At 37.4% G+C, this 16,731-nt stretch overlaps 1 protein-coding gene across 1 annotated transcript in view; it reads left to right on the plus strand.

The window, feature by feature from the left end:
* LOC150090395 (RNA helicase Mov10l1-like) overlaps nt 1-16,731 on the plus strand; it is a 230,447-nt gene that overhangs the window by 66,818 nt on the left and 146,898 nt on the right. Inside the window, exon 7 of the mRNA XM_090390298.1 lies at nt 8,531-8,749. Within this exon, the coding sequence (XP_090246424.1) occupies nt 8,531-8,749 (219 nt within the window). The remainder of the gene's footprint in view (nt 1-8,530; nt 8,750-16,731) is intronic.

The raw sequence follows: 16,731 nt of genomic DNA on the forward strand, positions 1-16,731 counted from the left end.
GCCTTTTCTTGTCACATCCTTAATAATGAAGATCATAGCAAAGGAAACAGCTTAAGAATGCTTAGTTTTTTTGATGATTCTGATAAGAGAAGAAAAGATTATGGCTAATATTAAAATTATAACATAAAATATACAGATTATAAATATTTGAAAAAATTAAGACATATGTGGTGTAATCAACCAGTGATTAACAATTACAACTAACACTTTATGCCAATTGGGAATTTTGCTGAAAATTGCAACAGGATTATGCTTATGGGGAGCTATTGCTATCTTTAAGGTAGCAGCAGCACCCCATGTAAGCATGATCCAGCTGCAGTTTACAGCTAAATTCACATGTGATATAAATTGTAATTGTTAATAAACTTTGCCATTTGCATAGTTTATTAACAATTTGGAATGAAGTAAAGCAAAGTATACAGTAGTAATTACTTAAAAAAATCTGTTAAATGGTGAAAGTATTCTTATTTATTTAGATGGTTTCAAATACAAAGTGTTGAAATGTGTAATAACATTAGTGAAAAGGATATTAACACGTTGACTGCTACGGCTTATTTGGGTGAACAGGTCCCCCACGCCAATCTGAGTTAGGCATAGTAAATTATTCAAAATGCAAATTATAATATATATTCATCACCAAAACTCCTAAAAAAAGCTTATTGTTGTAAAAAAAGCTTCTCAAATTATCTCATAGAGGGCATGTGTAATAGAAAATTCCTCGTGGCAGCCAACTACGAGTTAACTTGAGATGTATTGTTACCTGTAGAATTCGGCATATATGAGTCAGCGCTGTGCGCAAATCCGTAGTAGTGACACAGACTGTACCGTGTATGTATATTGTATTTAGTAATTTGTTACTTGTTTCTAAAAAACAAACAAACAAAAGAACCTAAAACATGGATAAGAAGAGACCACTGACCGAAGAAGAGCTTGAGCTGTATGCTAATAAATGAGTGACTCGGAATTTGAAGAGATTTTTGGCGAGCCGTATGGTTCTGGTTCCGACAGTGACAATTATGAACCTTCTAATGATTCAGTGAGAAGAGGATAGCGAAGGTGAAGCCAGCCCCCAGCCTGAAGATAATCCTAATTCTCCACAGGCAAGTACATAAAAATAATGATAATAATTTGTGGAATGAGATAGCACAAGATCCTCCAAAATTTATTTTTGAAGAGAACGTTGGTTTGAAAATGGACACAACAGATCTTAGTGTACAAAAATTGGTAGAGCTATATTTTTTGGATGAATTTCTTACATTATTAGTGGAAGAAACTAATTTATATGCTAGGCAAGAAATTGAAAAATGTGGACAATTGCAAAAATATGCCAGGTCGTCAAAATGGAAGGACATTGACATTTCAGAAATGAAAGTGTTTCTTGGACTTTTGTTACAAATGGGTCCTTGTTCTTTTCCTTCAATAGAGCATTACTGGAGTACAAGTGCATTCTACAATGTTATATTTTGGCAATCTTTTATGAATTGAAATAGATTCCAGTTGATATTACGATATTTTCACTTCACAGATAACTCATTACAATTTGCTGACAGGCTATACAAGGTAAGACCGATTTTGAACCATTTCAATAATGTTATGTGCAATATTTACGTACCAGATAAAAACATCTGTATTGACGAGTTAATGATGTTGTGGCGTGGGGGACTGAATTTCCGCCAGTACATAAAAAATAAAAAGCACAAATACGAAATCAAACTTTACAAACTGTGCAAGTCCAACGGCCTTGTTATGGAAATAAAAAGTTACTCAGGTAAATCAGAAGAAACTGAACAAAACATAGGTCATACTGCTGAAGTTGTGCTATACTTTCTTGAGGACTACTTAGACAAGGGATATGTAGTGTATATGGACAATTTTTATAATTCTGTTGTTCTGACAAAATTGTTGTCTGCTCAAAAAACTTATGTATATGGAACATTGCGCACCAACAGAAAAGAAAATCCAAAAGATCTGGTGATGAGAAAATTGAAGAAAGGAGAAACTGCATGGCAATGAAATGACCCTGTTGTAGTTTGTAGGTGGAGGGATAAAAGAGAAGTTCTCACTATTTCTAACAAACACGTTGTTGAAATGGTCAAGGTACGTAACCAGAATGGAAAAATTTTGATAAAACCCAACATAATTCGAGATTACAATAGCAGAATGTCCGGCATAGATCGATCGGATCAAATGCTCTCATCTTATTCAGCGCTAAGAAAAACCATCAGATGGCCGAAAAAAATTGCATTACATATTTCGGAAATATATATACATAATGCATACATCCTTTTCTATCAAGTTACAGATTCCACCATAAAATCTTTAAAATTCAGAGAAACATTCATTGAATCTTTGATTGGAGAAAAAATTCTAAATTTTTCAAAGAAGATTAGGTCAAAATGCGACATTCATTATTGAGAGGTGCCTCCGTAGCCAGGTGGGCAGGAGCAGCAGTGCATAGCACACACTTCTTGACCCGGGTTCAAGCCCGTGACCACCAAATATGGAGGATGCGGAAAAGTCAGGGAATGACCACCACATATCCCCAGAGCAATATGGCCTTAGTTGCTAATGCTCCTAAAAACCAAACAACAACAACATTATTTAGAGGCAATACCGCCAACTGAAAAAAAAAGCACGCCCAACTAAGCCGTGTTGAGTATGTACCAGAAATAAAAAATGCCAAGAAACATGCTATTATTGTCCAGTGTGCCAAGAAAAGCTTGCTCTTTGTGTAGAGCAGCGATTCCCAACCGGTGGTTTGCAAATCCCCAGGGGATTCGCACTGAAAATTCTGTAATGGCGTGCTTAGATTTACATAGGTATATTATTGTAAACTGTAAAATATAATTAATAATAAACAATAAAGTAAAATAAAATTAAATAAAGAGTAAAGAATGGCAAAGAAAGAAACCACATCTTCCACAATTCCTTATAATTAGTTTACTATCTTACAGTATACCATGTTAAATAAATGCTTTCCATACTAAATTTTTTTTCATTCTCAATGACCATTGTTATGTATAGTAGGTCTTTTTTTTTTTTTTTTTTTAGAAACAAAAGTACTTAGTACCGTGCATGGGTTGAAGATTGAAAAGATGAAAAAAAGATACTTGTTGACATTAGACTTGAACTTTGTACATTGTAATTTTCAGGAAATGCGTATGAAGGAAGGTTGTTCCATAAAAGAGAAATTGAGTGAATAAATAAGGAAGAAGAAAAGTTGGTTCTGTGAGTTTGAAGTTTGTTGTTTGGTTTTTAGGAGCATTAGCAACTAAGGCCATATTGTTCCGGGGATATGCGGTGGTCAGTAAAAGATAGCTTGAAGTTGGACAGTAAAAGGATGTTGACTGATTTCGGCACGTGTTTGGACTGCTTTGAAAGAGACAGTGGGAATTATAGAAGCCAATTCAGAAGAGCAGTTCCGGTGCAAGTATCTGTAGGAAAGGCATGGCAGCAGAAACACAAAGTCTGTGAGACAGAGTGGAGAGACTCTGTTAGAGATGAGACATTAATTAACTTAACTGCCCTCTTCTGAATGGAATCTAGAAGCCTGAGAGAGGTTTTGGGGGCACCGCTCCAGGTGTGGGAACAATATTCTTTGGTAGGCCAGATTTGCAATTTTTACAGAGTCAACAACTGTTTGGAAGAAAAGTAATGCTGAGAGCGAAAGAGAAAACCCAGTTTTTTAGATGCAGAGGAAGCAATATTTGTAATATGCTCTATGCTAAGAGAAAGAGAGAGAGAGAGAGAGAGAGAGAGAGAGATTAGAGGTCAGGGTAATCCCCAAGATCTTGCTTAGAAATCGGAGCGTCATCGAAGTTGAGCAGAGAAATCCTTTTTGCGAGATATAAGACAGAACTGAGTTTTTGAAGGAATGAAATTAAGTTCTCTTTGCCCCACTGGAGAATTACCTGGAGATCAGCATTTAAGGATTTGGTAGTGGATACTCGAGAAGTTGAAGCTGTTTCAGCAGGACAAGGTTTCTCAAACTGGAAGGTGGAATGCAATGTGGTATCCTCAGCAAAACTATGGATGGGATTTCCAGTCAATGGAAGAAGGTCATTAATATACGAGGAAAAGAGTAGGAGATAGAACTGAACCTTGAGGAATACCACAATTAGTGGAGAAGTTAGAAGACAGAGAGCTGTCTACCATCACCTGCAGTGAGCGGTCAGAGAGAAAACTGGATACCCAATTACATTCGCAAAGTTATCTATGATGAATATTTACAGATTTGTAAAATCTTCAAGTATCTAAAAGATCCCAATCTGACTATAAATGCAAGCAAATCTGCTCAGATTACTTATTCCCTTCAGAAACAATCCAACCACATAGAAATAAAAATTGCAAATGTCCCAATCCCAAATGTCTATCAGAAAAACCTTGGAGTTGTTTTGGATAAAAATCTCTCCTTTAATGCCCACTTTATATGTTGCTCAAAAAATTCTAAAAGCAAAAAGGTTAATCAAACAAGAAACAGCAACGATTCAACACAAAAAAAAAAAGTTAAGCATGTTCAGAGATTCTCTTTCTCATTCTGTCCTATACTGTCATGGGACATGGGGTTTTGTCAATGATATATAAGAATTTTGCTAGCAGGGAAAAGGAGGTGATTGTCCCTCTGTATAAGGCAATGGTCAGGCCATGCCTTGAGTACTGTGTACAGGTCTGGAGGCCTCATTTTAGGAAGGATGTAGATTTGCTTGAGCATGTACAGAGAAGGGCAACAAGATTGGCGAGGTGATGAAGGGATCCTCTTACCAAGAGAGGCTTAAGTTCTGCAAATTGCAGTGGCTGGAGACGGCACCTGTGCGGTGATCTGATTGAGGTGTATGAGGCCTTGAATGGATTGAGCATGCTGAATTCTGATGGGATCCTTTTACTTGTTCAGATTATGAACCTAAGGGGGCATAAATTCAAATTAAGAAAAGACAAATGTAGAATAGATGTTCAGAAATTTGCCTTTAGCCAGCGAGTGGTTAATTGCTGGAACAAACTTCCATCTGTCGTTGTGGAAGTTGATAGATTAAATAAATTTAAGGAGAACTGGACAGGCATTTGGAGGGAATGGTGCGATTTTTTTTTTTTTTTTGGCTGATGCTGCATAAGCTCATACACTTGCTTTCTTGCATCATATGCCACTACTACTACTTCCGAAATAGGCGCCTCCGTAGCCAGGTGGGAAGGAGCAGCAGTGCGTAGCACACGCTTCTTGATTAGACTGGGGTTCGAGCCCGTCACCACCAAATACGGAGGATGCGGAAAGGTCAAGGAATGACCACCGCATATGGCTTTAGTTGCTAATGCTCCTAAAAACCAAATAACAAACAAACAACAAACTTCCAAAATCTGGTCTGGTGCTCCTCAAGTAACCGTCAAGAAATTTCTTGCCCTAGAATATTGGGTTCTTAGATGGCTCAATAGTAAGTGTCATTTTCCCCATACAATATCCAGGCAACAGCTTTATGAAAACTTAAAACAAAGCTTCTGCAACAGATGATCAATGACTCTGGAGTCATGCTTCTTGCAAAATTAATTACTTTGCTAGAAGCATGAAATGTATATAACCCAATATTCTAGGGCAAGGAATTTCTTGCCTAGGACAAGAAATTCCTTGCCCTAGAATATTGGGTTCTTAGATGGCTCAATAGTAAGCTTCATTTTCCCCATACAATATTCAGGCAACAGCTTTATGAAAACTTAAAACAAAGCTTCTGCAACAGATGATCAATGACTCTGGAGTCATGCTTCTTGCAAAGTTAATTACTTCTGCATGGGATTCACCAAACTTAGCCAATATAATAGTGCTCCCAACAGGGAAAATTCAAGAAACCAACAATTCAAATCTAACCTCAAATGGACAGAATGTTCCCCAATGTATTCCTTTACCTCCTAAATCATCACAACATTGATTGCAAGAGGTAACTCAACTGTAAAGCCTACAAGAGTCAGATATCCAATAAATGAAGATAAATAAAAACAGCAGCCTGCCTTCAACCCAGGGACTACACTAACGGAATCCATACTGGCGATTGTTGATCAGATGAAAGATTTCCAGATAGTTTAAGAGTTGGAATTTAATTGATTTCTCTATTACTTTGGAAAGGATTTGTCACCCTTTTTAGGAACTGGCTGGATATGAGCAAATTTCCAAGCAGAAGGAAAAATATCTTTTGAATAAGAAATCAAAACAAAAAGACAAAACAGGAGTAAGTTCAGGGTCACAGGTTTTGAGAAGTAGAGAAATACCATCAGAACCTGGAGCTTTTGTAGCATCAGATTCACCAAAACAATTAACATCCTTTTGGCGGAAAACCACAGGATTCATTGAATGGAGTGTACCAGAAACGGTTTGAGGTGATTTACCAAGATCATCAATAAATGCGTTGGGAGAAAAATAGGGTACTAGCAGGTTAGCTTTATCTTTGGCTGATATGACAACAGAACCATCTGGTTTTGACAGAGGTGGGAACAGAGATGGGCAAAAATTGAGGCCAATAACTTTGACAAGAGAGCAGAATGCTCAGCTACTATTTGGATAAGAAGCAAGTTTTCTACTCTTAACCTGTTCAAAATCTAGTTTGGACTGATTAATAACTGCTTTACAAAGTATAAATAATAACTTGATAATAATTTTTATTATTGCGCAATGTCTCTTATAAAAACGTAGTACTAGAAATATTTTATAATAAAAATTCAGAACTATTATACGATTTCAGAGAATATAGGCCTAGGGGTTCATGATAAAAATATTACGTTGAAAGGGGATTCGCGAGTAGGCCGACCGGGCTAGCCGAGTGGGTAAAGTACCTGCCCGGCAACCCAAAGGTCGCGGGTTCGATTCCCGCCTCGGGCTTGGATCAAAGTACTGCAAAAACCTTGGGAGGTGCAATATGGCCACAGAAGCCGATGCGCCAACAACTACCAAATCAAAAAAAAAAAAAAAAAAAAAAAGATTCGCGAGTCAAAAAAGGTTGGGAACTGCTGGTGTAGAGGAATGTTTCAAGAAATATCACAAATAAACACTATAATATTATCACGTAACCATCAGTTTTAGTTATACACTTTTCTTTATGTATTTGTAAATAAAATATATTTTTTTTTGGGAATAAATTTTCTGTTTTCTGATGCCGTGGTTGATTTTTCATTCTTATCCCAGAAGCCATCAGTCCATCAGTTGCACGTATTTGCTACAAATATACTCGTAGCTGCGGCTGAGAGGCAAGTCATACCAGTCCGAGTTAACTTTCAGGCTGCGTCCTGGGCCAGATTGCCAAATACGAGTTAACTCGTATTTGGCAATCATCGTGTTAATTTTGGTGATGTAAGAACAGGGCTAGAAGAAGATAAAATTGCAACAGCATTTCCAGTGGTAAAAGCTGTAGATTGTTTTTTTGAAAACTACAGAGTAAAGGTAGATTGTTTTATATCCAGGAGAAAGCAGATGCAGAATTTTTGTCAGCTGGAAAACCTCAACTCAGAGTCCATCCAGAAAAAAAAAAAGTCTCAAGTATGATTGAAACTAAAGTGTGTTCCTGTTTATATCAAACACCAGACACTTTATAAACCTAGACAACGCTTTGAGCAATTTCTTGTATTTTGACTAGCAAACTTTTTTTCATAATCATCCTGATATCCACCTCAAATGAGTGGAAAGGCCATAAAGAAGGCAAGAAGGACCCAGAAGAATATTTATGTTGGAAACAAAATATTAATGGAGATTAGCAAAAGGAGAGAGAGAGGGTATGTGTCAATTGTTGCGGAATTATATGAATAGGAAGGAAAAATCATTGTGTGTGTGTGTGTGTGTGTGTGTGTGTGTGTGTGTGTGTGTGTACATTTATTTAAAAATGTTTTAGCTGATGTAGGATTATATCAGAGAATTATATGAATAGAAAATACATTTATGTTTTTTTTTATTCATATGTCCAAGTTACTTGGACATATTTATATATTTATTTCATTCAATAATTTGTGTGTATATATGTGTTATATTAAAATTGTTGGTTATCTAAATGTAGTGTGGTTGGTGTGTGTGTGTGTGTGTGTGTGTGTGTGTGTGTGTGTGTGAGTGAGTGAAACATCAAGTTTCACTTACACACCCCAGAGCTTGGAACTTCTGAGAAAATGGCAGTCAGAATTGTTTTCTGCCTGCTGTATATGGCGGAAGCTATTTTCACACAAGATATTTCCATCATCTTGAGATTAATAGTATATAAAAGTAAATATGGGCAACCACAAGCTAATCTATGTGACCATATCAATTCAAACTTTTTATTAACTACTGTTTAGTACATTAAGTAAACAAACCTCAAAATTATTTCAAAAACTAACCTGTTATGAAGAGCTTCTGAAATTTGCAATCATGATATAGCCTCGATGCTAGTAACTCATTTTACAAGAAAGAATAAGCCCATTGACTGATTAATGTATAATAGAATTTAATCAAGTTATAGAAATCAGATAACTTCTTAATTCTGAAAATGTATATTAATTGAATAATATAAATATGTAATATAATTTGTTTCAGAAACCTGGGAGAAAAAACATGCAGATTTTTTAGATGCAGACTGCAAGCTTCAAGCAATGACTGTCCATTTTCACTTGGTAATGTAAAGTTATCCTCTCAAAACCAAATACTAAACAGTCCTTCAAACCATGTCATTGAAAATGGGGAATGTAAGACAGAAACCTCATTGGAAATCCCTCCAGGCACTGCAGCATATGTAAATATCATATGTAAAGGAAGGTATAAATGCAACAGATTAAATTATATAATGAAATTATTTTCATAATTGGAATATTACTGTGTGTAATTTGTAGCAGATTAAATTCATTGTGATTTATTAAATGTTATCTGAAATATGGAAGTGTTTAATGAAGTATGCATGAACACATGCATACTTCATTAAATTGATTTGATGCGTTATAGCCTAAGTTGCAATGCACCATAAAAAATCAGAACAAATAAGGGATCGTTGGCATTTTGATGTGGCTATTTTTATTTCTATTCATCCTTGGTTGATTTGATGCATTATAGCCTAAGTTGCAATGCACCATAAAAAATCAGAACAAATAAGGGATCCTTGGGCATTTTGATGTGGCTATTTTTATTTCTGTTCATTTTTTTAAAGAATATCTCCCATTCAGATTAGAAGCACCACCCATTTAGAACTCCTCTTTGTACAAAGTGATCCGAAAAAAATTTTCCATTGCATGTGTGGGACCTATACAGTATTTTGATAGGTATTTTTTATTTAGTTGCCCCCTTGAAACAGGATTGAAAAAGCTGCCTTTACTCAAGATATTCAAAGAACAGCAAGTTATGTTTGTTTCACTTAAAATATTAAGAATAAGCAATTTCAGTATTTATTTAACAGGTATTGAGAAAAACCACATGTAAGGATTAAATTTGAAAGTGTCCGGAATTGAATTTTAGGCTTTTGTGGTGGAATTTTTCTCAGTATGGTCTGTGTAAGCATAGTAGAGACAATTTCTACAGGGAAGGGATGCACTTAAATAGAAGAGGTTATAGAATATTTGTTGATGCTATGTTAGCCAACATTAGGCAGGTCAGAAAACTCATATTTTTGAGTTGGGGAGGGGGAGGAATACATGAGAGAATCCTTAGACTCAGGGGAGGTCCCCACGGACTGGAGATGCGCAAATGTATCCCAAATTCACAAAGGGGGGATCGAAGGGTGACACGAGTAATTACAGACCAGTTAGTTTAACTTCTGTTCTGGGTACAATAATGGAGTCACTGGTTAAAGATGCATTGCAGGATCATCTAGACAAGACTGCAGCAATAATTCAGACACAGCATGGGTTTGTTAAGGGAAAGTCTTGTCTGACAAATTTGACAAAGTCTGATAATATGATGTGGTTACAAAGGAACTGGATGCAAAAAATAATTTTGATATCATATATTTGGATTTCAGGAAAGCTTTTGACACTGTTGCGCATGGAAGACTATTGTACAAATTGGAGCAGAATGGTATTAAGGGTAAGCTGCTACAATGGATAAAAGGATGGTTCAGTGGGAGAAGACAGAGGGTGGTAATTAATGGGTGCTGCTTTTCGTGGACTAATGTTATTAGTGGAGTCCCACAGGGTTCAGTGTTGGGTCCTCTGTTGTTTTGTATATTTATCAATGATATTGATGAAGGAATATCAGGCTTAGTGTCGAAGTTTGCAGATGATACAAAGGTTGGCAGGGTTGTTAATGACAGTAATGGCAGTGTACTACTGCAACAGGATCTAGATAATTTGGGCAGATGGGCTAAGAAGTGGCAACTGAAGTTTAACCTTGACAAATGCAAAGTACTACATATGGGTAGAAGTAACCCCAGAGAAACGTACCAACTGTGTGGTACTACACTTAGCATTAGCATTAGCAGAGGCATATGATGCAAGAAAGCAAGCTTATTCAGCATCAGCCAAAAAAAAAAAAAAAAAAAAACCCACTCCCATTTCACCCCTCCGTTCGTTCGAAATACCTGTCCAGTTGAGCTTTAAATTTGTTTAGGCTATCAACTTCAACAACAAGTGATGGAAGTCGGTTCCACCAACCAACCACCCGCTGGCCAAAGGCAAATTTCCGCACATCTATCCAACATCCGTCCTTCCTCAATTTGAATTTATGCCCTCTGAGGTGATTATTCTGAGAAAGATGAAGAATCCCATTGGCATTGAGCATGCTCAAACCATTCAAAGCCTTATACACCTCTATCAGATCACCTCGCCGGTGCATAGTCTCCAAACTCTGTAATTTGCAAAACTTAAGCCTTTCTTCGTAAGAGCAACCCTTTGTTCCATTTACTAATCTTGTTGCCCTTCTCTGTACCCATTCCAGCAGCTCTACATCCTTCTTGAAATGAGGCCTCCAGACCTGTATACAGTACTCAAGATGTGGCCTTACCATTGCCTTATACAAGGGAATAATCACCTCCTTATCCCTGCTAGAAAAATTCCTGTATATCATTGACAAGACACCATGAGCTACTCTTGCAGCTCGTCTGCACTGCTCAGAGAACTTCATATCTGCCTGCACAATTACCCCCAGGTCCTTTTCATTCTCCACCACTGTCAATGTAGTACCGCAGAGTTGATACGTTGCTCTGGGGTTACTGTTTCCCATATGCAGCACTTTACATTTGTCGATGTTAAACCTCATTTGCCACCTCTCAGCCCATCTGTTCAACCTTTCCAGATCCTGTTGCAGCAGCATAGCGTCAGTATTGTCCTTAACGACCCTGCCAACCTTTGTATCATCTGCAAACTTGGACATTAAACTTGATATCCCATCATCAATATCATTCATAAACACCGAAAACAACAACGGACCCAACACTGAACCTTGAGGAACTCCACTAATAACATTAGTCCACGTTGAGCAGTGTCCATTGATTACCACTCTCTGTCTTCTGCCACTCAACCATCCCCTTATCCATAGCAGCAATTTGCCTCCAATGCCACACTGCTCCAATTTGTGCAGCAGTCTTCCATGTGCAACAGTATCAAAAGCCTTTCTAAGATCCAAATATATAATATCAAAGTTATTCCCTGCATCCAGTTCTTTTGTGACTACATCATAGTATCCAATCAAATTGGTCAGGCAAGACCTGCCCTTAACAAAACCATGCTGCGTCTGAGCTATAACTGAATTCTTGTGTAGATGATCCTGCAGTGCTTCTTTAACCAGTGCCTCCATTAATTTACCTGGAACAGAAGTTAAACTAACAGGTCTATAATTACTTGTGTCAGCCTTTGATCCTCCTTTGTGAATTGGGGTTACATTTGCACATCTCCAGTCTATGGGTACCTCCCCTGAGTCCAAAGAAGCTCTCATAATTATGGCTAGGGGTTTGCATACTTCCTTTGCTGCCTCCTTTAATATAACTGGATAGATCCCATCCACCCCAGGTGCCTTTTTTATGTTTATCCTCAACAATCTCTCCTCCACTTTCCTCTCAGTTATTACAAAATCATCCAGCTCACTGCCAATGTTTACTTTACCTGCATCATTCTCCTTCCTGAATAACTCCTCATGCGTGAATGTAGATGCAAAATACTCGTTTAGATTGTTAGCCACCTGAGCAGGATCCTCAACTGTTGAACCATCAATATCCAGTGGACCAATCTGATTCATCCCTTTCCTTTTCGAGTTCAAGTATGTAAAGAACTCTTTTCTGTTTTTCTTTCCATCCTTTGCCAAGGATTTTTCATAGTCTGCCTTTGCCTGCCTAATCTCCTTTGTGACTTGGTTACAGACCAACTTATATCTATCATAGGCTTCCATGTCACCCATTAATTTGTATGTATCCCATGCATTTTTCTTCTCTGCCACATGTCTCATTAGTTCATCTGACAACCATTTAGGCCTAAACCTTGAACAATATTTCTTAGTTGGTATGTAAAGCCTGGTAGCCTCCAAGATTAGTTCCTTGAATGCTTCCCATTTTGAGTTTGCTGTTGGTAACATCATCAGTTGGTCCCACTGTATAGAATTTAAATACTGTCTCAGACCATCATAGTCGCCTTTACGAAAACAAAAACCCTTCCCTTTACCTCTGATGGTAGTTACCTCCTTGAGTAAATCCCACTTCAACACACTGTGATCACTGCCACCTAGTGGTTCATTTATCTGCAGGTTCTTAATGCATGAAGAATCACTACTGATAATCAGATCAAGAGTATTGCTCCTTCTTGTTGCCTCACGAACATGCTGATGTAGTAAACAATCATCCAATAAATCCACAAAAGCCTTGCTAGTGTGCGAGTGACCAACCCACAAATTCCAGTCAATATCTGGGAAATTAAAGTCCCCCATTATAAGACTCTCTGATTTACTGGCCCACTCTATTTCCCTGTACAATATCTTATTATACTCATCAGAGTCATTAGGCCTATAGCACACTCCTACTCTCAATTTTGATTTCCCTATGCTTATGTCACACCAAACTGACTCGACACTGCCCTGTCCATCGATGTCGACTGGCTTCACTTCCTTGGACTTTATGTGTTTCTTAATTAATAGCATAACCCCTCCTCCCCTCCTGTCCTGCATATCCTTTCTATACACACTGTATTCCCCAAATTCCAGTTCCGCATTACTTATATCTGTGTGACACCACGTCTCTGATATCCCAACAATATCTGCCTTTGATGTTTTGAGCAATACCTCAAATTCATCGAATTTATTTACCAAACTCCTAGCATTGGTGTACACGCAGGTATACATGCACCTGTTTCTATTCTTAGCTACCCTAACACAACCCATGTGTTTACTTGTACCGCAATGACTACCAGCAGTCTCTGAAATATCCTGCATCTTGTTTTTCAGACTTCTGCTCATTTGAATAGAAGCAGTGCAAGAATCACTTCCACCTCTGCCACTGGCTACTGTTAATCTATTAGTCCTTGTATCCCCCCCAACTAGCAGTTTTCCGACCCACCTAACACTGCCTCGACAGCATCAGCAAAAATTCTTGCACCCTTTCTATTTAAGTGTATCCCATCCCTGTAGAAGCAATCTCTCCTGTTAACAAGTACAGTCCAGGCTGAAAAAAATTCTACCCCTTGAGCCTTGCACAATCCCTCCAGGGCCGAATTGATCGACAAGGCTCTCATCATATACTCCCTCCTATCGTGTCTGGGCAGAATTGCAGACACTTTCAAGTTCAACCCTAATTCACGGCTTTTTTTCAACAGTGACCTGTACTTGCTAAGTAATTCCGCCGGTCTCCTACTCTTAATATCATTAGTGCCAACGTGTACAACTATATCACCTTTTGTGCCCTTAAAAGATGATATCCGCTCTACAACGTCATCAACCTTTGCCCCTGGCAGACATACCCTGGTCCTATTCCACCTATCCTTTTTACAAAGTATGTTCCCCGTTTCCCTGACAATAGAGTCACCAACAACTACTAGTTCCTGTGGGACCAGCGCATTCTGCCTAGGGGGCTGCTTCTGTGTTGCCTGATGACCAAGTGCAAGCTCTGGCGTTGATGTGGGCAGCTGAGAGCTTGATGGGCCCCTCAATTTATTTCCTTCGAGGGCATCCACCCTGTCCTTCAAGCTCTCATAAAGGCCCATAACAACGCTGAGTTGTCGCCTGATTTCCTTGCACTCCTTACATCGTGCACACACAAAGACATCCCCCTTGGCAGTATCATGTCCCGTACCCGACTGCTCCGCAAACATCAAGCAAACAGTGCATTTTAATAGACTGTGATTCAGAGGGCAACTGCCCCCCTCAGTTCTCCCCTGAACCACAGCACTCCCATTAGCTTGAGCCTTTTGCTTTGCTGCTCTGGTCAGAGTCATGATTCTGATTTAATTCAATAAAATTCAAAACAAAAATTAAATCCTTAAGTTATATCCCAAACAGTTATGTTATATATATATTTTTTTCGGTATCTAGTGTTTTCTACGAGTTCCCTTTATACAACTTCCGTATCACGTGCACCACTATAGTTATGTATTAATTATTTGTTACGATTAAGTCGTTATATATATATATATATATATATATATATATAGTTAAATTTGAATAATGTCGAATATGAAATTTTACTTAATAAAATAAAATAAAAGAGGGCAAAGCACACATCAAAGGCAGCTAAAAGCACATTCCCCTGCATGATGCTTGAAACATAGTCATATTAATTAACATAAGATCTAAAATAATAAAGTTATACAATGCCAGCAATACGGCAAGGCAAGAGCGAAGAAACAAAAATAAAAATAAACCAATTTCAATTTTAACTGGGAGGGAAAAAGAAAAGGTAACAAGAATAAAAATATTGCAACGGAAACTCTAAATTAATTTAGAAGGTCTAATTATACGAATAATAATTCATTGAAATTTAAAGCCAATAAAATAAAATTTAGCGGCGCCCCCTCGAAAGGCGCCAGATCCAAATTTATGTGAAATATCACCAAACAGAGAATTCAAACCATTCGCAATAAAACAAAACGAAACCAAAAGTAAAAATAGACTGACCATTATGCCCCATCTCAACAGAGGACCACAAGGCCAATAATGGTCAGGGAATCGCTGCATTTCGAACGCTAAACAAATCACCGCAAAGGCGAAACGATCGCAAGATCAGTCCGCCAAACCGATCCCCAGATCGACCGCCAATGCAGGGAATTGAAAAGCGGTGGTCCTGATGCAGCGAAAATGAAAAATAGAACAGACAAAGCACTCAATACGAAGCCACACTACTGACACAAGTAAACTTAACCCGTTAATATAAACCAAAATTAGGCTATAGATGGCAGTACAGGCGCAGCGTTAGCAATTCGCCCACTACTGTCATGTGACATAGTTAAATTTGAATAATGTCGAATATGAAATTTTACTTAATAAAATAAAATAAAAGAGGGCAAAGCACACATCAAAGGCAGCTAAAAGCACATTCCCCTGCATGATGCTTGAAACATAGTCATATTAATTAACATAAGATCTAAAATAATAAAGTTATACAATGCCAGCAATACGGCAAGGCAAGAGCGAAGAAACAAAAATAAAAATAAACCAATTTCAATTTTAACTGGGAGGGAAAAAGAAAAGGTAACAAGAATAAAAATATTGCAACGGAAACTCTAAATTAATTTAGAAGGTCTAATTATACGAATAATAATTCATTGAAATTTAAAGCCAATAAAATAAAATTTAGCGGCGCCCCCCCTTTCGAGGGGGCGCCGCTAAATTTTATTTTATTGGCTTTAAATTTCAATGAATTATTATTCGTATAATTAGACCTTCTAAATTAATTTAGAGTTTCCGTTGCAATATTTTTATTCTTGTTACCTTTTCTTTTTCCCTCCCAGTTAAAATTGAAATTGGTTTATTTTTATTTTTGTTTCTTCGCTCTTGCCTTGCCGTATTGCTGGCATTGTATAACTTTATTATTTTAGATCTTATGTTAATTAATATGACTATATATATATATATATAGAGTTAAAAGTACAATTTAATTGACAATAAAGTTTATCAAGATTAATAGATTTACTGATTAATTGACAATATTATATTATGCACTATACGACACTAAGCTTATGCTATCGTGTAAAAATGGCGGGAATTCACGAACGGTATTTCTACGGACTCGTAAGTATTGATTAGCTTCCAAATCTCGCTATCTCAATTTAGAATAAACTAAGGATCCTGACTAGGTCTATAATCTACTTATAGAAGATAATTTGATATAACAGTTGGTTAATAAATCGACTAAATTTGGTTAAAAAAAAATTTGGTTTGTGACACGTGGATTTGATACCGTTACCGATACTGAGTAAAATCTACAAAATCTCTGTCTAAGTTAAACTTTAAACTAAGTATCGTAACTAGGAATATAAAGCTACTCTAGAAAATAAGTTAATATGACAATTTAAACTAATAAAGCAGAAAATAAATCAGGAAAAACTTCTCTGTTTGAAGAGCTTTAAGGAGCAATGTCCGCACAGGCTAACCTCGCAACCTCGCACTTAAGGTGTTAGAAAATGAAAAAGACCTGGGAGTAATTGTGCAGTCAGATATGAAGTTTTCTGAGCAATGCAGACAGGCTGCCAGGGCAGGCAGGTGATGGGGTTTTGTCAATGATATATAGGAATTTTGCTAGCAGGGAAAAGGAGGTGATTGTCCCTCTGTATAAGGCAATGGTCAGACCATGCCTTGAGTACTGCGTACAGGTCTGGAGACCTCATTTTAGGAAGGAT

This window comes from Mastigoproctus giganteus, chromosome 2, assembly GCF_048544385.1.
Source record: "Mastigoproctus giganteus isolate SK-2022 chromosome 2, ASM4854438v1, whole genome shotgun sequence".
In the NCBI taxonomy this organism is placed as follows: Eukaryota; Metazoa; Arthropoda; class Arachnida; order Uropygi; family Thelyphonidae; genus Mastigoproctus; species Mastigoproctus giganteus.